This window comes from Pagrus pagrus (genome assembly GCF_965226575.1).
Source record: "Pagrus pagrus genome assembly, chromosome: 11".
In the NCBI taxonomy this organism is placed as follows: domain Eukaryota; kingdom Metazoa; phylum Chordata; class Actinopteri; order Spariformes; family Sparidae; genus Pagrus; species Pagrus pagrus.
The window spans coordinates 32,221,330-32,243,030 of NC_140195.1; the positions used below are offsets into that span (position 1 = coordinate 32,221,330).

General features: G+C 42.0%; 1 protein-coding gene across 12 annotated transcripts in view; it reads left to right on the plus strand.

The window, feature by feature from the left end:
• vps13d (vacuolar protein sorting 13 homolog D) overlaps window positions 1–21,701 on the plus strand; it is a 150,396-nt gene that overhangs the window by 27,871 nt on the left and 100,824 nt on the right. For 10 of the 12 annotated variants that reach the window (XM_084367243.1, XM_084367239.1, XM_084367245.1 and 7 more), the window contains exons 5-19: window positions 3,341–3,421; window positions 4,461–4,577; window positions 4,766–4,870; window positions 5,756–5,926; window positions 7,118–7,218; window positions 7,422–7,590; window positions 8,752–8,853; window positions 9,594–9,783; window positions 10,034–10,216; window positions 12,184–12,314; window positions 12,487–12,541; window positions 13,446–13,625; window positions 18,883–19,013; window positions 19,098–19,230; window positions 19,346–21,616. In XM_084367243.1, coding sequence (XP_084223369.1) covers window positions 3,341–3,421; window positions 4,461–4,577; window positions 4,766–4,870; window positions 5,756–5,926; window positions 7,118–7,218; window positions 7,422–7,590; window positions 8,752–8,853; window positions 9,594–9,783; window positions 10,034–10,216; window positions 12,184–12,314; window positions 12,487–12,541; window positions 13,446–13,625; window positions 18,883–19,013; window positions 19,098–19,230; window positions 19,346–21,616 — 4,120 coding nt within the window. The remainder of the gene's footprint in view (window positions 1–3,340; window positions 3,422–4,460; window positions 4,578–4,765; window positions 4,871–5,755; window positions 5,927–7,117; window positions 7,219–7,421; window positions 7,591–8,751; window positions 8,854–9,593; window positions 9,784–10,033; window positions 10,217–12,183; window positions 12,315–12,486; window positions 12,542–13,445; window positions 13,626–18,882; window positions 19,014–19,097; window positions 19,231–19,345; window positions 21,617–21,701) is intronic. The other 2 variants (XM_084367246.1, XM_084367241.1) reach the window with 1 other exon arrangement.

The window sequence follows — 21,701 nt, forward strand, 5'->3', positions numbered from 1 at the left end:
AATTATAAAATTTTTCACCAGATGTGACGTATGTTCCAAGTTTGGTGAGTTTTGGGGTATGTTGAGGACGTCAAAAATGCGATCTTATGCGCAGACTAAGAATAATAATTCTTACAGATACAACAGGTCCTCGCACAAGATTCATGCTCGGTGAATGCGTGTGAAGCACTCATGTTTTAGAATTTGCAGCTTCTTTGTAGCAAAATCCATATTTGAAGAATTGGAGTCCAAGTTCATTAGTTTTGCTGATACTGATCTTCAGGTGATTGTTGTTGCACTTTGTGATGAAGCTCTCTATCAGTCCTCTGTACTCTTCTGTAAAAATAGTTTCTTAGTGAAGACACAGTACTAGGGATGGGCATTTCGAGTAATTTTCTAACCGAGTACCCGAACCTGGTCCTAATCGAGTAACCGAATAATAAAATATATGACTCATAAATGCGCTCTGTGCATCAGACAGCGCATTGCTGACACACAGCGTCGTCAGACAAAATATCAGGTGGTTAATAAGAGTAGATTGGAGTTTAAGATGCACATATGAGTTTATGACTGGAAAAAAAAAAAGTTTCCCCTCTGGACGGAGCGCATTCATACCCCGGGATTTTAAAAAAAAATTTCAGTAATTAGCGGTGCTTATGCTTTCGTGTTTCTTGAACCTTAAGTGGTTTCGCATCGGTTACATGCTGCTATTCCGACATGCTGCTATTTAGACAGTGACCTGTAATTGTCGGAATAGCGGCATTAAAGTTATTTTTCAAGCGTCCCACTATTTCGACATTGTTTTTTGCCATTGTTTGAGACTTGTCGGAATAGTGGCATGTCTAAAGAGAGACATGTCGGAATAGCGGGATGTCGGAATAGCAGGCAGACCCCGAAATGGAAATATTGCATAACATGTTAATTTACGCATTATTTATTAGGATTTACGGGAGATTTCCTGATAGTAGTGATCACACACGGCAACAGAGCAACCATCTTGATGTAAATAAACGATCTTTGGCAGATCATGTTTTCCCATTGGATTTTAGCCCGTCATGTGATGCGGCACACGAGTCCCTATTGGACAGGCTTGACTGCTCGGCTTCTGGGTAAGCTAACGTTACAAACACACCGGTGGGGTCGGTGTAAAGGCTGAAATAGACGAGAAACAGAGCGACTATACACCCGGCATCGCCGACAATGAAATAATCCTAGGTTAACCGGTTAATAATTCGTAACCGATTAGCAGATTGTCTACTCGGGTACCTGAGTATCCGAGTAACCGTGCACATCCCTATACAGTACATGTCAAAATATTAAGAACTTGCATTTTGCCCAAAAATATGCCTTTTATATAATTTCTTCAGTCTTCACTACATATATGTCTGATAGACACATGGATGAAACCTACAACATGACTGCCTGGCCGAGGCATACAGCCATGAGGCAGTAATTCTAGTTTTCTTAAGACAAAAGCCCCATTCACACTGCCCTGTCAAGGTGGGAAACTTGAGCCGATATACACTCTCGATCAAAAGTCTTCATCCACTTGTAAAGAGCATGTATATCATGGCAGTCTTCAGTTCCAATGATTTCTACAGCATGTTCTTTACAAGTGTATGTAAACCGGGACTGTAGTCTGTGGAAAAATGGAAACGCTGGCAGTGCAGGACAGGATTGTGTCAGTCTGATGGTGTTCACACTCTGACATCTAAACAGATCCTTCACTCATCAAATAAAAGAGAAATGTCCCACACTTCAACCCACAAAGCAACATTACAGGACCAAACAACTGTAATGTGGTAACTGAACTGGTAGTGTCTTCAGCTTCTTATATTAGGAAAAATAATGGCACAGTTATACGTGGATCATCCTGTCTGTCCTACCAACTCTTCATCACATTTCTGCCCAAAAAACAGCATCTGTCCCCGGCAGTGAGAGCCAGGCAGCTCCCACAGTTGAATGGCAGTGATTATGTGACGCGTGTTTTAGCAAAAAACTTTAACTCACTTGTCTTTGTCACCTTCCACTATTGTGTTGTTGTAGTTACTGTCTCTGGAAACTTATATAGAAAAAATCACCACAAGACTTCAGTGAACTTTCCCCCAGAAAACAGCATCCCTCCCTGCGAGAGCCAGACAGGGTCCGCTGTTTACTGATGGTGATTATGTAATTATGTCATTTCGAGTGAAAACGTAACTTTGTCACTTTCCATGATGTATGGTGGGTCAGGACCTCAATCACAACACATTATAACAGCATCCGTATGATAATAAACAGTTGGCGGATACGGAATGCTGTATGAAATGATACACTGGAGCAGCTTTATGCTGCCGCTGCTTGGCTCAGTGTGAACAAATGAAGGTGGTGTAAAGGTGAGGCTTTGTTGCAGTGATAATGCAGAGTCTCTGTGTGAAAAGGGCTAAAGAGAGCATATCAGATTGGCTCTGGTGGCAGCAGAAAGGGTCTACATGTCAACATTGTCTGATCCAAACAAAGAAGTCCTCCCTTAGGAAAACAGACAGCTTTATCAGAATCAAATAATGGGATTGAATTATGTAGTTTTGGTCCTCTCATCCTAATCTATGTTTTTTTTTGCCTCCTTCACTTATATTACTGTGCAGAGCTGCCCTCTGAAAGCTGATGAATCAGCCAGTCGGAGATGAGTTGAGCAGTTTTTTTTTTCATTGTTTGTTATCTTGATCAGAGTCATGGGCGTCGGAGCTATTATTTGAAGCTGATCCCACCCACTTTTTCAAACTATTAGTTTTTGTCAGCTGAGTTTATGGTGGGTCACACTGTCACCACAACAAGCCTTGAGCACAGAAAGTACACATGGTAGGAAGAAGAGAAACATGACAGGAAAGAGGAAAGTAAGATGGTAAAAGCAACTAAAAGAGAGCGAAAAAAAGCAATTAAAATGAAGAGGAAAAGAAGTAACAAATAAACAAAACAAAACACAAGGGTACAAGGGTATCGAGGCTGGGAGGAGCTGTAGCTGTAACCTGTATTTTTTTTTTTATTATAATCTCTAAAGCTCTTAACTGTTACTGCAGTGCCATCATTACATTACTTGATACAACTGGGCACCTGATAATTTCTGATAATTTGATCCAACAGATTTGGTCACATTTTCAGAAGACCTATAATAAATTAATTACTGAAGCAAACTTCAAGAATGTTTTTGTGACAAAGTAGTTTGTGTTCCACTCATTCCATCACAGAGAAATGAGAGCTGTAGAAATCATTGGAACTGAAGACTGCCATAATATACATGTTCTTTACAAGTGTATGGAAACTCTTCACCATGACTGTATGTGGGATCATATACTGTATGACGGCATGTGTTTCGCTCCTGCAGAGTGAGTGTGAACAGAGAGGAGAATCCTACTGGTACTCTGTCACTGCCTCAGTGGTCACCAGGATTGTGGAAAACATTGAGGTAAGCCATCAAACATTTGATATAAGAACTGGATACTGGAACTATATGGCTATGTTCAGACTGTCAGCTAAATCTGTTTTTCGGCCAAATATCCAAATTGTATCCAAATTGATTTTAGGAAGTCTGGACAGCAGAAAACCACTTGAAATGCAAATTTTGCAAATCGGATCCAAACCACATTTGGAGGTGGTTTCAAATGGAGTCTCCGTCCTGACGCTCTGGCCTCTCATATCAGATATCAAAGTGTCTTTTCTGTCACTTGCAGCGCAACACATGATGCCGTCTCATCCACAGAGACAAGTGTATCAGAGCGGCCAAGCATAGCCATGCTGCTCCCAGCAGAGCTTTCTGGAAGACAACACAGAGAACAAGTCTGTGGAGTCACAGTGTGATTGTTCGCACAATCAGATGATGGATGTCCATCTTTCATGCTTCCATGTTGGAAAGCCATGTCACAAGCATATGTAGTTATTGACACATAAACCAGTACCACAGCAACCCATGCAGGTGGGTTGGTGGTGACTGGACACACAATTCTGACCTGATCACTTACAAATTATTAAAAATAATGATTTGCCTGCAGTCTGAACACGGCCCATGATAACAACTCATGTGTTCTATGTATCAGTTCAAACCATTTATATAGTGAGTTAGTAAATTGTACAGCCACCAAGGGTAAGCTAAATAACAGAAAGGCCTCTTTGTTAGATGTATAGCAAGCAAAACCTGTTCAATGTTCATATGGGCACCTGCCAGTTGTTTTAAGACAGACTTGAAAAATGTGACCCAATCTTTTAAGCAAGTTAGCAACTGAGTTTTATGATGCAATGAAACACAACAGAGACAACGTTTGAATCCATACATACTGTCTGAAGAATGATAGCTAAATAAGTAAATACAAGGACAGAATAAATGTTAGAACAGAGAATTTCCATGCCACTTCCTTGAAGCCGTGGTAGACCTGGCCAAGTAAGCAGGTAGTTGTAACTGTTTGACCCCGAATAAAAGGCTGACCTCCGATTTTCTGGCTTACCTGTAGCTGAAGATCCAAGATGTGCATCTCAGGTTTGAGGATGACTTCTCCAACCCAGAGAAACCCTTCGCCTTTGGAGTTTGCATCAATAACGTTTCTGCTCAGAACCCTTCCAAAGAGTCGGTAAGAGTGCTTTTAAACTAATAATGGAAAATTACATGCACAATATCCATTACACACTACTAGTTAAATGTATTTCAGTAATGCATTGCATTCACCACAATATTTTTTCTTGTATTCATGACTCTGTATCATCTCTTAACGAAACTGCATATATATAATAATAATATAATACGTATATGTATTTGAAGGTCCAGAAGCTCCTCCGACAAAAGCAGTTGGAGATAGAAGACTTCAGCGTCTACTGGGATACAGAGTGTGAAATGTTGGGAAAACTTCCTGCAAATCAGATCCAGGTCAGACCCTTGTGCCATGCAGTTTTTAGTTTTTATTTTCTGTTTTTTAAGTTATGGGAGAAGGTGTACACGATACACAAACAACCAAATTACAAACGTAAGTAAAAATATTGTTTAGGATTCTGGCGAACTAGTTAAAAAAAGTTAATAAGGACTCAGCATTGGAATTTTGCCTTCTTAGGTATCTTAAAGAAGCATAGTCCCTTTTGTGCTTTTTTAACCAGGGTGGTCATGTGTGATGACCAACATAGGTTCTCAGTGATGGTAATTCCAAGGAGCCTAAAACTGTTCACCTGCTCCACCTCAGCTCCCCATATGTAGACAGGAGTGTATGTCTTTGCCTCCTTCTTTCTAAAATCAACAATCAGCTCCTTGGTTTTGCTGACGTTGAGCAGTAGATTGTTCTCTGCGCACCACCCTGCAAGATTGTTGATTTCCTCCTGATATGAACTCTCATCATTGCTTATAATACGGCCAATGTTCTCCCCATGACTGTGATTGCAGTCAAGGGTATTCTACTTTAGCCACACAAAACCACAAGTCTCATTGACACATTGTGACACATTGCGGTACTTCCTGGAGCATTAAAGGGGCCTTCAGCGTGAAGGAATGTAATTTATCTACATGACTTAAAGTTAAACATCTTTAGTTGTAATGTCTAATCAGGTACATTGTTTATGTAATGTCTAACCCTACCTTGCCTAATGAATGACAAAATACGAGCTGCTTGGTGGAGCATTAGCACTGCAAGACCTGTGTAACTTGTGCATTAGAAATTCTCTTGATTAAGATTATGCAAACCAAATTAGATGTAAATGCATCGTCTCTTCAGTTCAAGAGAACAAAGTTTCGTATGAGTGGTCTGATTGTTTTCTAACTGTACAGGATGCAATGACCGAGTGTATGCAGAGCCGTGAGCATCAGTACATCTTTGAACCAGTATGTGCCTCCGTGTTGCTGAGAAGAAATGCCTCCAAGGAGCCTCTGAGGTCCCGGAACACCCCACGGATTGAAGGCCAAGTTCAACTGGAGCCTATGTCTTTACGCCTGTCACAGGTATGTATGAACACCTCACGTTTTGCTTTAACAACAGTGGGAGATGAAGTACCAGGATATATCTGTGAGTGAACACACATGATCTTTTCCCTTTTTCAGATTTTCCATTTTAAAATACTTGCTTATGTAAAAATCAACAGTTGGAAATGTTTGCTTCATAAATACCAGACAAGACAGCATGGCTGGTTTTGTTTCCACCCTGTGTGTGTGTGTGTGTGTGTGTGTGTGTGTGTGTGTGTGTGTGTGTGTGATTCAAATGTGGTTTCACAGGCACTTATTTAAATGGGACCTACCACAGCAGATGTTTTGAGTACTTTGCCAGTTATTTGTATGTCAGTCTGTACGTTTGTGGACACATTTTGTCAGTTCGATGGTATCAAAACTGTGCAAGATAAAGTCACGTAACTTTACACGTGTGTAGTTGAGATCAAAATAAATGCTGAGTTCGTAGATGTGTTTAATTCTGGTAAATGTGATTCTTGGGAGAACCCATTAAAATAATTCTAGTTTCCCGAGAAATATAATCACAGGAAAACATGGTACAAGCTATCACCGATCAGCCAAAAATGAAAAGGATTGACAGGTGACGTAAATTGAACATTGATCATCTTGTTACAATGCAATGTTCTGCTGGAAAGTCTTGGGTCCTGGCATTCATGTACTGTAGATGCCACTTGACATGCATTACTCGCCAAACTCTGTTGCAGACCATGTACACCCCCTCATTGCAACTGCACTCCTTGATGGACAGAAGGACATATCAATAATAATCACTGAATAAAAACTCTGAATGTTAAGAAAACGTGTTTTTAGCTGAGAAATGAGTATGACATGACTAATATGACTGACCATTGTACAGTTGATTCTACCCTCCACAGTGTTTTGTGAACAAATCAATAACAGGCAGTATAAGGAAGTGTAAAAGCATAATGAGCCAGAAAAAGACATAGACAAGGTGGGACTGCTGAGACTTAACATAACAGCATTGCACATTGTGAACTTTGAAGTCTTTTCATTTATTACATTGACTGTGTGGTTGTGTTGGTCTGAGATCATGTCTACTGCGCCTGCCTTTCACAGCGAATTTCAATTTCACTTTCCTCTGAACCCCAGCCTGTGTTTTACTGATCATTTTATGACACAGGAGCAAGCAGACAGAGTAGTGACTGCGTATGTGCTTGTTGTCTTTAGGTCCAGTACCAGCAGATCATGGCCTTCCTCAAAGAGCTGGACCGCCGTGAGAGAGAGCTTCTTTACCGAAAGTGGAGGCCTAAAGTCTCCATTTCTGGGAAGTAAGTTCACACAGAAGTTCTTACTTTAAAAAACTTCCTTGGACACAAATAACTCATTTAGACTCTGTACTTTCAACAGAGTAAAAATGAATGATCCAACGAACTGTTCAATGCATTTCACTGTTACACATACTGTATTGTTTGTGTAAGAAACCTTTGAAACTTTGAATCAAATTTGAGCTTGTAACTATTATTCCCTGCAGCTGCCGGCAGTGGTGGTTGTTTGCCATCCAGGCAAACTTGAATGAAATCAGGGAGCAGCGGCGGCGAGACAGCTGGGACTTTGCCCTTCAGCGGGCAAGAGACACCCAGACCTACACCAGCCTCTACTTCAGAAAGCTCAAAGGAGTCCCCCTGAGTCCTCAGGAAGAGGTACAGAATCAGAATCAAGTTAATTGTCAAGTATGTTTTCACATAGAGGGAATTTGGTATTTTGGTACATAACAATAAACATAGTAAGAGAAAGAAGAAAAATAGATATTGAGCATTACAAAAGTCAGTAGTAAATAGAAAATAGAAACATTGCTATAAAATATCCTAAATTTATATAAAACTATGGAAAAAAATCTTTTTAGAGAAAAGGGCTATACAAAGTATTTCCTACAGGATATTGTGAGACTGTGGTGGGTGGACCCCAAACATCTATGGGGGCTCAGGGGGCATCTTCCCCTCAAAGACAATTTTGTACATTATTAAATTAAAGTGGCATCTATCGGTGAGGTTGCAAATTGCAACAAACAAAATACCTCTTGCCTCATCCTCCCCTGGTGGTGGTCACTAAATACACAAAATACCTCTCTATAGAAACAGTGTTTGGTTTGTCCATTTACCAAACATCAACATGTTGGACTCTGTGGGAGAGGACCTGTTCTCTCTGTAGATAAAAAAGGCTCATTCTGATGTAATGAAAACACAACAGTTCTTAGGATCAGGTGACTGTACAGTGATGAAAACACAATCATAAACCTTATAATACATTACTACCAATAGACCCCCCCCTTTCCTCCCAAAATTCTACATGCTGTAACTTTTAATGTATCGTTGTGGTGTAGTGACAATAAAATTGAGAGTCTAGATCTATGAAGAACTTTGTGCAGTGTGGAGTTGAGAGAGGAGGAAAGAACTTGAGGACCACAAGTGTACCTACAAATGAGGAAATGAATATAGGCCATGAAACACTCTGCGTTATAAAATGGAGCAAGTGGATCAGCCTCATATCCTGCCCTCTACACACCCACATTCAACTATAAATGCCCAATGCAAAGCGCCTCATGAATGTTGATGTATAGAAATGAGCCTGCTGATCAGTGGTTCTTCACAGTAAATTATAGCAACAATCAAGAGGAATTTTTCTGACACAGACATCGAGGTGTTTGTAGGTGAGGTGGAGGTTAGAAAGCTCATGTTGTTGATTCTTCCCTTCATCCAGACTGGTGATTCTATACAATTTTGTATGTCCCAGTGACTACCAAAAGTAAGGTTATGGCTCTCTCCTGATTTACTGTCCTGATGTGTGCATTTGTCGTCAACTAGAGTGAGCTGGAGCGAGTGGAAGAGGAGCAGACATTAGAGGAGCTGCAGAGTCTCAGAGAAATTGTCCATGACTGGTTTCGAAAACAGGAAGAGATTGCAGAGGTAAGTTTAGATGATCCATACTGGTGTTTACAATTAAAATGACAAAGCATCAATTGTCTTTGTGGCCCTGTGGTAAGATAAAGCCCTTCTGCCTTACAGGCACACTGGATGTGTGTCCAGCGCTGCTGCGTGACATTACCTCTCGCTTTTTATTTCAGCGTCTATGTTCACAGGTTAGACTGTTCACACTGGATGCATGAGACACACTTCTCGCGTGTGTCAAGCGTGGCTGATTTGTTGCGTGATCCAGAGATTCTGAGTCTCACCTATTTCTACAGTTCTCAGTAAAAATTGACCTGAAAACGGCCTGTTTCACTACAGTTTTAATGTCTGTATGTATAGAATATGTCACAGACATGAAGAGAATACACACAACAGCTGAGGGGCCGTTTGTGTTCTGTGCACTCCCTTTATTTTCACTCCCTCCCTGTCTCCCCCTCTGGCTTTCTCACCCTTTCATTGGGGTAAAGGAAAATCACATTATTATATTTATTGATGATTATCAAAGGCAACCTCCATGTAAACAGATAGGGCAGGAAGGAGCCATGCTGCAGCAGCAATGCACCCACCACGCAGCACGAAGGCATCCAGTGTGTCCAGCCTGTTAGGTTAAACTACTGTTAACTACACTTTGCTTTCAACTGTTTGTGCGTTTTCCCTGATCTACAAAATGTATCTCTGTTATTCATTTTTGTATTAGTTAGTTTCAGCCTATGTTCTTCCACTGTCCCCTCTTCCAGAATTTACGAGAGCCCAGCAGTGACCCGCAGCCATCTTCACCCACCACATCCATCCCCAAGAGTGGGAGTTCAGGGATGATCCAGTACCTCCAGTCTTGGTTCCCGGGCTGGGGAGGTTGGTATGGAGATTCCCAGGACCCAGACAGGCCTGAAGCACTCCTGCCAAGTCCTTCCTCCTGGGATATTCTGGGTGAGAAACTCTGAGAAGGGCTGACATTGATCACAACATTGGTTTTATTCAAATTACATATTCTGTCACATTAGGTAATTCTGAATGGGGTGAAATAAGTCTAGACTCCTGTATTAAAAGTTAGATTTTTGTGTTTCCACCTTGTATTCTGTAGTGTTGGTTAAAGTCTTATCACTGCAGTGACAGTCAGCTTAATGATAGAATATCCAGGCATTCTGACTGCTGACTCAATGATATAATGCTTCCTCAGCAGAGACAGAAGACTTGTTCGATCCCTTGGAGGACTCTCACACTCTCAACACATTCACCAGGCGTGATCACCTGTTTGCCCGGCTGGAGTTCTTATTGGAGAAGGGCGGAGTCACGCTCTTCCACCAGAACAGGACAGGGGACACCCTGCAGGAGAATGGGGTCATCCAGTTGGAATTCTCAGGTACGCAGAAGCAGTTTTTGGGCCGAGGAAACATCTTTTAGGATTTGCTTAGTCTTAAGGGCGTAGTTTTTCACAATTATACAATTGTTACCAATATGCAAGCAGTAGTGTTGGATGTTTTTTAGTGCAAAGACAGTAAGGTTGGGCTGGCTGATAGGATAAAACCTTATATTGCAGTACAGTGTAAGTAATTCTACATCACCATATAGATGATGATTGTGATACTGTAAGGTGCACAGATAAACTAACCAGATATCTGTTTTTGGCTCATCCTGTACATTTTTTAATGTAAAATTCAAAGTTCTTCATAAATAATGCAAAATAACATTCTTGGTACATCTGTTAAAAAAAATCTCTGACCTTTAACACATTTTTGTCATCTTACTATTGTAGCGATCGGCGCCTTTAAGCACACACCCCCTGCGTCACACTCACACACACACACACACACACACACACACACACACACACACACTAGTCAGCTTAGGAAATAACTATGCCGGCTTCAAGTCAAAATGGCGTGCAGCTGCTCACCAGAGGAAGAGGTCTAGTCCGTCCCCACAGTGTGCACTGTAGCTTTGCCAACCCCTGGCAACGAGCCAAAAAGTAAATTTTTCCTGCGTTTACCTGTTCGACATAAGTGGATTACTTCTCTTCTCCAACCTCTACACCATAAAGTCACCGGAAAGCCACCCAGCTCCCAGGCTACATGGGTCCTTTTTGTAGGGTTGACTTATAAACTAAACAAAAAAATATTATTATTATTATTATTTATACTCTGACTGGCACCCCAAAAAGTGGCACCCCAGTCTAAATGGACTTTGGTAGCCAACAAACCAGTTTTGTGTTCACAAACACCACACCCTGACTTTGACACAAAATAAAGGCCTACCTGAACGGACCTCAAAAGGAAAGCACACACTTGAAGCAAACCAAAATTTATTTGACATTCAAATATCAACAACAGTACTGTGGGGTCAAAAAATGTGAGACCACAGTGAAAGTCTCTAATATTGTCAAATAAACCTGGAAATATTAGTAGTAAAGTAAATGAAGGTGTCAGAAGTCAAATTTGGTCTTTCTCAGCATAGAATCATGGCTGGACTAAAGGTTTCTGATGGGGCAGTGGATGTAACTCTAAAACACTTTACAGAAACTGGATTGGTTGTATCTAAAGCACGATCAGGCAGAGCCAGACTTAGCACACCATCAGAACATCAGTACATCAAGCTTAGTTCACTGAGAAATATAGAAGCAACTTCATCACAGATACAGAAATTACTAAATGGAAAAAAAATAAACAACACAAGACACCAATCAGCAAAACTCAAAAAAGGGGCAGTCTCAAACTTGGATTCATCAGTGAATAGGAATTTTTTCATCATCCACGGGAGGTGGGCTAATTTCAGGCCACCTCCAGTGTTTGTCCTTGTTTCACCTCCTGAAAAGTGGTTTAAAATGGGATTGGTTGTCTTTATTATTATTATTATTATTATTTTATTTAGAGTTTCATGCACTGCCCCATTAGAAACGCTAGTGTGTGTGTGTGTGTGTGTGTGTGTGTGTGTGTATGTTAGCTGAGAGATTATTTTTAATGATGGGTGCCCCAAATACTATCAACCTGTTGTGCTTATTAAGGTGCAGCTCTAAAACAAAGCAAACATAAAGCACAGATTATCAGGAGATAATGTGTGACATCTTTTGACCAACTCTTTTTTGGACTTGTGGCGTGCAGATCTCTGTGACCTTTAAGAACACGATTGCAGTAGGCATGTGCACACACTGCTGGCACACTAAGAAAATGTACTATACCTTATTCTTTTTCTTCTTCCAGCATGTTTGAGCTCCTTCATTGCCGCTAGTATACGTCACTTTCAGTAGGCACCCATGCATGCTGAAAAATTGTCACTATAAAAATCTCTTTGAGAAATGTTCTTGTTTAATTTACTGTGACCATGCTTCCACAGGAGTGAAAGTGATTGTGGAGTCTCTCCCTCGCTCTGAGTCCTCCCTGCTGTCTGTTAAGCTGGGAACTTTGTTCCTGAGAGACTTGACCACTCAGGGCACCATCTTCCCTGTTCTGGTGTCTCCCAAAACGGTAAGCAGTGATGGAAAGATTTGGACAGGGAGTCGATAATGTGAAGGAAAGTTAGAAAGTTAGAAATAAAGGTTAGAAGTGAATTGCATCTCTTCAAGTACATGATATTTATATTACTTTCTATGTTATGTTGTATCACGTTTGTAATTTATGAACATGTCCCTTGTTGTAGGACAAAGTTGTTGTTGCCATTAACCAGCCATCTGGTCAGTCCAGCAGTACCTCTGGTAAGACTTTTGTTTTCTGTAATAAGAAATGACTGAATAGTCTGAAAGAGGCTCTGACACATATTTCACTAAGAACATTCAGCTGGAATTCTGACAAAACAAGGAACTCCAGCTTCATGGAAAGAAGCATTTATTTTAGTTAAACTGAAGGGGGTTGATTGTTCAAACTACAGACCAATAAGTATGTAGGAGCTTGTTTACAAATTGTTCAGTAATTGCCACAGTCTAAACATTTTTTTAATTTTAAAACCGATTTTAGTGTTGATCGAGTCAAATTAAAAAAAATCTATTCGTATTAGTCTTAAAAAAGGCTGTGCCAAGCACAGGCACACTAAATGGTGGAAAACACTTGAAGTTCCACTATTGTGGACTCACAGTCCAAAAAGCCTTTTAAGAGCACATTGAGCTGGACTTGTACAGCTCTGGAGTAGAGGAAGACTTTTGTCTTGGTTCTTGCAGCCAACAACAGAGAGATTGGCTGCTTTGCTTGTACCTTCCACATCTTCCCTATAACAATGTCAGTCAGCAAGTTGTGTAAGACTGCCACCGAGGTGGAGGATGATCCCCTAGCTGGAGGTGGTCCTATGTTACATACAAAGCAGATAAGTTATGGAAGGTAAAGGCTGGACTACAAACGAGGCGTTTCTAGAAGTTCAGGAGCATTGTCACTGTGGGAGAAAATAATTATCTTGTAATGACAATGCCAACCTTAACGGCTGCTCACAGGGCTTTAACTGTTACTCTTGATTACATAATACCAGTTCAACATTTTTTACAGTGTGGTTGTGGCAATAATCAGATTTGGGTGGCTGCATGAATAACAATGCTCCATAGTCCCACTAGTGTTCACTGAAATGTTTGTCTTTTATTAGATACTGTATTTGTTTGGTTTTTCTGTTCTTAGGATTCAATGCAGAGAGCTCTTCATCACCAGTGTTTGAGATGATTTATGAGCGTAACCCTGTGAGGTGTAAGTTTGAGAGAAGACTGGAAGTGAACACTAGTCCACTAAACATCATTTACAACCCACAAGCCATCAAAAAAGTGACTGAATTCTTCTATAAAGGAAGAGTTCATACCTCAGGTGAGTACTCAAAACCCCTGTCCTTTTTTGGGTGTGCATACATTTTTGTTACAAAAATGTGGAATATGAGTAAATTTCACATTGTAGGCACGTGTCAGTGTTGTTGTTAAAAGTGAAAGAAAACAACACATTTAAAGATGTCCTCTCCAAAAAATAAGATAGCAAATAAAGAAATGTAAAGGATCAGTGAGAATTTTAAGAGGTGCACATATAGAGAATTGATTAAGCAAGCCCCAAGATAACAGTCCTCAAATTTAATAACACAACCAGTCTCTTGATCAACTTAATTAGATGATGTTCCAAACAGTTGGTGCACTCCTGAAATACATCATCTTTGCTGACTTACTTAGCTCTTCTTGTTAGCTCTTTTGGACACTGCCGTACTGCAGGGCATGTTATTAAAGCCCCTCATACTCTTTTCACACAAAAAACAAAAAGCTTACACCCATCAACATCTGGCTTTTTTCTTCAATGTGAAGGGATACAATCTGCATTCACTTCCACGACAAATGGGACATCAGCTGAAACACAACACCCAGGTGGACACGCTAAATTTTGGCCTGTTTGTTTATATACAGTAGGTACTACTTCGTTGTGGCCGAGTTCACGCGTGATTCTCACGAGAATCACCCCCCTTTTTTAGTGGAGGATCAATTGTGTTTTCATGAGAAGCGGCAATGTGCCCAAACAACCACCAGGTGGCATCTGTGAGCAGGAGGACGACAACATGCAGCAGCAGGGAGCAGTGACCATGAACGGGGAATGGACAGAGTTGCCTGATTTATGTTTCTGTTCGTTGTTGCTTAAATACAAGAATGTAGCTAATAATACCTCACCCACTCCACACCTCATTCCAACTCCTTCCTTCAGCCTGTCGCTACAGGGTCCCTCTAGCAAGGACAAACTTAGTGGAAAAAATCATTCATCTCATCCGCCATCAACATCATCAACAACTCATTATGAAGCCTTTTAAATGTCTTTTAAGGTCTTATTCTTTGTATTTTGTATTTATCGGTGATATTCCCATTTTATGTTTATCTGTTTTCGTTTTGCTTTTATGTTTAACTGTGGTCTTTTTTTGTGCACACGTCAAAGACCCTAAAGACATCTGAGGTTGTGATTTCGCTCGCTCGCTGCATCCACGGCTAATAAGCGGAGGCAGAAACAATTACGCACAGCCTACAGAAGTTTCAACGTCCATACAAGCATTTAAGAAATGATTCTTATCAGTTCCATAATTCAGAGAGGATTTTTACTCAACGAAAAAATGTATAAAGATCAGTTTTTAGGTTGAAGATACGACAGCAGCACGTATGTCCAGACGCTGATGTGTGTAATGACTGATGTATAGCTCCCCTGGTAGAGCAGCTCCCTCAGTAAGCAGAATCTTCTGCTAGTATGAGTTCGAATCTCAGTATAGGCTGTACCGTTAGTTAATGTGTTTTCTTTTCTCATCATCATTATGATCACATATAGCTCCAAGTTTGAGCAAATAAATGAGCAAATGAGCATTAATTCTCCGCCGGGCCGCGGCACCAGCTTTCCTGCTTGTGTACATAAAATACATTAAATTCTGACACCACAACTGTAGCGTACCGAATATCAATAGATGATAACCAGAAAAAAAACGTTCTATTGATCTGATTCACCGGCTGCTTTCTTTCTTTCAGTTGTGGTGTCAGAATTTAACACAAATATTTGTGCCGTCTATTCCTTATATTTTCTACAACAGGCTTATAGAAAGAAGAACGACGCCACGTCATGTCAGACAGTTTTCTCTAGCTTTATTAAAATACATAATCAGCAGCTTCACAGTAGTCGGATATACAGAAGGTTATTTAAAGCGGAGTGAGTCCCTGAAGCAGTCACCCTGCAGTAGGAGATCCCTTGGCCAAGTGATCAATGTATTTGTTGCAGACCTCTTTGCTGTCCTCAGCGCGCGGGGTTGGGGGCACTGGCGTAGCAAGCTTTTCAAAAGTGTGGGGGATGGATGTGGTCTTTCCAGTTAAGCGAACTTGTTCCAGATGCCTTAACATTTGCATTCCCCCATACTGAGGAATGTGTGTAGGGGACGAGAAGTAAGCACCATCCAGGATGTGTCCATCCTGCATTCGGAGGTGGAGAAGCTCATTAAGCTGTGTCTGGCCCTGCCAATGGCCGCGTTTCCCAGATTCGTTAAGAAGCTCTTAAGTGCTAAGATCTTCTTAGGAGCGCTCTTAAGAACGCTGTGAAAGAAGGATGTGTTTCCCAGAGTTGCTCTTAGCTTAAGAAGATCTTTCACTAAGAAGGAAATGTAAGATCGAGCTGACCCACTCTTAACAGCCTTCTTAGCGACCAAATGCTCAGTGATCAAGCCGCGTCAGGGAAATTTACATCCTCCACTTTTCGAAATAATAAAACAATGCTCAATGTTGAAATGCACTCATAGCTGCGGACCACTGGCGCAAGAAACATAGGTTAATAGTAGAAGAAAAAAAACAACTTTTTATTGAATTACACGTTTAAGTTTTCCACACACATCTGCATATGAGTTTATAGTACTACACATAAAACACAACAACCCTGTGGCATTTCACAGATATCAACTCAGCTGAACCTCATCCAGAGAGGCGTCACCTGCTACTCTATATAAATGCGTTGCCAAAGTCCGCGCATGTGAGAAACCATGGCTGCAATACAGCACATTCTCGCTGCGAACCAACAGCGTCGCCGTGCGCGAAGCCAGACGGTTTACATAAATGCATACGTGCGTCAGCACTTCTCCCCACTGGACGTGCTGTCAGACCGGGCTGTCCAGACAAAGTACCGGCTGCCCCGTGCGGAGATCCAACGGCTGATCACTCTGGTGTCTCCACACATCCAGAGAGCAACAGCTGCAATTTTGGCCTCAGCCCGGAGGTGCAGCTCCTGGCTGCGCTGCGTTTTTACGCAGTGGGGAGCTTCCTGGAGGTGGTGGGGGACGGCACTGGCCTCAGCAAGGCATCGGTGTCACGGAGTGTGGCAGCTGTGACACCGATTCTCCTGCGCCATGCCATGGATGGCACCCTCATTCCAATCCACAATCCCTCCCTGGTGGATCCGTGCTGGATCGGTAGAAAGCACTGCGCGGCCGTCAACACACCCACACACACACCCGCACCCACAACCCGCCCACACACACACACGATACATGCGTAGCCTAATTGCACCTGTGTGAGGGGACCACGGGGCGCTGTGTGTGACTTATGCGCTGATAAAGAGGTGGGTGATCGATTTGCCTGGCATCGCTTGATTCAGTTTCAGCAGCACCGCGGTGGACAGCTCCCACTAAGAGCTTCTTAAGAAGCTTCTTTGGCTTGATCTTAAGGTTCTCCTAAGAAGGCAGTTAAGAACGCATCTGGGAAACACCTGTATCTTAGCGCTCCTTCTTAGCCGAACCCTTCTTAAGAGCCTTCTTAAGTCCTTAAGAACGATCGAATCTGGGGAACGCCGCCAATGCTGTTATGTTCCTTAAATGGCTTGATTTAGTGATCAAAGTTTCATTTTCTTAACAATAAAGATGCCGTGTTCATCCATCTAGTTCTCTTATAACTGCAATCAAATCAAATCCTTAATCATTGATAAAAGTGCGTGCTTCCCCCGCCCCCCCCCCCCTCAGAAAATAGTTCCGACGTCCATGAAGCCGGTGAATCAGATCAATAGAACGTTTTTTTTTCTGGTTATCATCTATTGATATTCGGTACGCTACAGTTGTGGTGTCAGAATTTAAATGTATTTTATGTACACAAGCAGGAAAGCTGGTGCCGCGGCCCGGCGGAGAATTAATGCTCATTTGCTCATTTATTTGCTCAAACTTGGAGCTATATGTGATCATAATGATGATGAGAAAAGAAAACACATTAACTAAAGGTACTGCCTATACTGAGATTCGAACTCATACTAGCAGAAGATTCTGCTTACTGAGGGAGCTGCTCTACCAGGGGAGCTATACATCAGTCATTACACACATCAACGTCTGGACATACGTGCTGCTGTCGTGTCTTCAACCTAAAAACTGATCTTTATACATTTTTTCATTGAGTAAAAATCCTCTCTGAATTATGGAACTGATAAGAATCATTTCTTAAATGCTTATATGGACGTTGAAACTTCTGCAGGCTGTGCGTAATTGTTCCTGCCTCCGCTTATTAGCCGTGGCTGCAGCGAGCGAGTGAGCAAAATCACAACCTCAGATGTCTTTAGGGTATCAGATATTATTATAGGCTATTCTTATATTTAAGCAACATCCAGTCAGGCCGTGATATAGGCTCACGGGGGCGGACTGGGACAATAATTCAGGTCGGCAATTTTACCAGTAAACAAATGTTCCTTAAAAACAACTAATGTCCATATTTTAGCTCTACTGTAAAACAAAGAAAGCACAAGTGATTATCCAAGGTCACCCAGATAATTGAGGTGTCCCACGCTGTGAAACAATCAGTCTGAATCAATCTGATACGGTTTAGCAGTCCCCCTCTCCATTCACTCTACCTGTAGCCTAAAACAGCGCCACTCTCCATTGCAGCTACATTGTGGTCAAATGTGGAATTGTCCCAAAATCGTTTGAGCTGCAATTCAGTACTATGCTTCCACCTATTGGCTACAGTTGTCACTTACATTTCACGCGTTGCGTGAATCTCGCTCCCCGCGAGTGAAATGGCCACTTTGAAGTAGTACCTACTGTATATATATATATATATATATATATATATACACACATACATACATACATACATACATATATGTATGTATGTGTGTGTGTATGTATATGTATTTATTTATTTATTTATTTGCTGTTATAGATATATATTTGCGTTTCAAAGAGAGACTGTAATAAAAGATATTTAAAAAGTAACCACCGTTAAATTTGTGTTGGCTTTCATCTTAGTATCCAATCCTTGCCAGCTGCATGATCTGTACAGTGCATATGCAACTCTCAACAGAGATGGGAAGAAGCAAGATGTCTTACTCCGCAACAATGTCTGTTATTAGCTCTGGAAAAAACAATGTGTCTAATTCAGAATTAGGAATTGAACCACTGACCTGGCTGCTCTACCTCCTGAGCCACAGTGATCCTATTTTTACATCACAATACATACTGATGGCAGTTACAGCACTTTAATTGACTAGAATAACAAAGTCAAGCAAATGCAAACGTTACCTCTTCACCTCATTTACTTTTATTACCTTTGAATACCAGTGGATATTTGTAATTTAAATATGTTTCTTTGGTACCAAGGGTTTGGCTATCAGTCAGAGCTGGAGCTGAGAGTGGCAGAAGCTGCCAGGAGGCAGTACAACAAGCTGAAGATGCAAACCAAGGCAGAGATCCGACAAACCATTGATCAGCTACTTGTGGGAGAGTTTATTGTAAGAAAGATTAACTGGATAATGACATCAAATTAATTGGCAGTGGAATCATCTCTAAATACCACTGATGTGCTTGCTTTGTAGGAGAACAGTAAGCGTTGGACCATGAAGTTGGACATCTGTGCACCCCAGGTGATTTTCCCTGATGACTTCCAGTCAGGGGACCCGATGTTAGTTGTTGTTGATTTAGGCAGAATTCTCCTCACAAACTCTCAAGGTAAATCAATCAGCCATTTTAACAAAAAAATAATAGATACACCCAAATATATTCATTCTTTGGCCTAATGTTTTTAACTTAACTTAATACATGTTGTTATTCATTTTCTTTGAAGATGACACGAAGGCCAGCTCAAAAGCTACTCAACCTGAAAGAGATGATATGAGTGATGATGAGTACCAGACACCCCTTGCCACCCCACCAGAGTCTCCACCACCTGAACTAGACATGCCTTTGAAAGAACAGCTCAAAAGTCTTGAACCTCCCAGCCTCAGGTCTCCTGAAAGTGCATATGCCTACAGTAGAAAGCTTTATGAAAAGTACTCCTTGTCCTTTAAGGACCTGCAGATAATGGTTGGTCGCTGTAAGGATAACTGGAAACATCTGCAAGAGAGTGAGGTAGGGCCTACTCATGTGGTAGAGAAGTTTAATGTCCTGCTGCAGCTTGAGCAGCGACTGCGATACACATCAGACCCCCAGCTCCCTGGGGCTGTACTGTCAGGAATACTACCAGACCTCAAGGTTCATATCAACCTTGAGAAGATGACTGCTCTTAGGAGTTGTTTGGCTAGGCTAAGTAATTCTTCTGTGAGTGAAGGAGACAAAAGCCAGGAGAGAGGCCCAAATATAAGGTGTCCTGATCCTCTTACCCTCCGCCATGACAAGATCTTTCAGAGAGAGGACAGCTCCTGGAAGCTGCAAGGTTCAGCCAAGAACCTGACCCAGAGCGTGATGACTTTAGAGCAGCACACACGGGAAGTCCTTGTAGAATCACGTCTACTTTTGGCTGAATTTAACATAAACTATATGCAGCTTGGTATAGAGAGTGATGGTCGCTACATATCTGTTCTCAAGGTATTTGGTACAAATGCTCATTTTGTCAAGCGGCCATATGATGCTGAAGTCTCTCTGACAGTCCATGGACTTCTGTTGGTGGACACCTTACAAACCTATGGCACAGACTTCGACCTCCTTGTGGCTTCTCATAAGCATCTCAGTTTTGACATACCTACGGGCAGTCTCAGGGAGAGCCAGCCTTCATCTCCTGTGTTGTCTGAGGGTGGGTCTCCCCAACATCAGGGCCACCATACTGAATCATCCTCTGGTATGGCCATGGAGAGAATATCCCCCTTCAGTTCTTTTCTGAAAGACCAGGAGGCCCTGATTAAGCTTGAGTACCAGTTTGTTAGCTCAGACTGCCCCTCCATGAACCTAGACAGCTCCCTTCAGGTGACAAGCATGCAGGTCAACAACTTGGACATCATTCTCAACCCTGAGACCATGGTGGAGCTACTTAAGTTTCTCCAGAAGTCATTCCCCAAAGAAGAAAGCGCCTGGACATCATCAGTGCAACAACATACAAAACAGCCTTGCAGTGAGGAAGGGGAGGGGACATATCAGGCCACCTATGATCAAAACAAAGAGCTGACCGTGGAGATCCACCGCCTTAACCTGCTTCTCCTCCGGACCGTGTCCACAGGCACTGTCTTGGGTGCTGAGAAGAAAGGGTTGAAGATTGCCACTACCAGCATCACTGGCACCAAGGTCAATGTGTCCATGGGCAGTCGGTTGGACATCAATGGTTCACTTGGGTCCATGCAGTTGGTGGACCTGACCCAGGAGGGAGGCCGAAGCCAGTTTGTGGTCAGCATTGGCAGTGTTGAGGAAAGCTCCTCAACTCTTGGATTATCATTCCTTGCTGACTCAGGTGGTTCTCCCTCAGAGGCTTTAAATTTTCGCCTTTTGGAGAAATCCCATGGGGAGTGTTCCTTGCAACTTCAAATGGCATCCTTGCACTATAACCACTCAGCCAAGTTCCTGAAGGAGCTGAGTTTGTCTGCCAATGAGGTAGAAGACAATTTCCGCTCCATGCTGAAAAGTGCTGCTACCAAAGTGTCAACAGTTCTAGCCACTAAGACAGCAGAGTACAGTGGTATGGTTTCACTCTTTGAGACTCCATCACGGAGAACTCGGACTCAGAGTCAAAGCTGGGCTTATCCATTTGAGGAAGAGGAGGAACTTCCAATGGAGGAGCCTGAATCCACATTAGACACATTAATGGTGAAGCTGACCCTTAACATCAGCATTGAATCACCAGTTGTGTCCATTCCCCGTAAACCTGGACACCATGAGCTATTGGTTGGTCATCTGGGAAGCATAACGATACAGAATAGTGTCACTGGCCAGGGCTCTGAAGGAGAGAGGTTGCAGGTGTTGGTGGAGGATATTCGACTGTATTCACTCAACATGAGTCATTTGTCTGTAAAGAGGACACCCAGAGGGGATACAGCTGGCAGCATGTCACCATCCCACAATGGGAGCACCAATCAGGATGAACCACAGTTCACACGTCATGACTTCTTTGAATACCTCAGCCGCGGTAAAGGTGAGAATCTTAAAAATTGTAAGGACAGTTGTATTCCAAATGTAATATTCTATTTGGCAATGCAGAAACTGCAAGCATACATTTT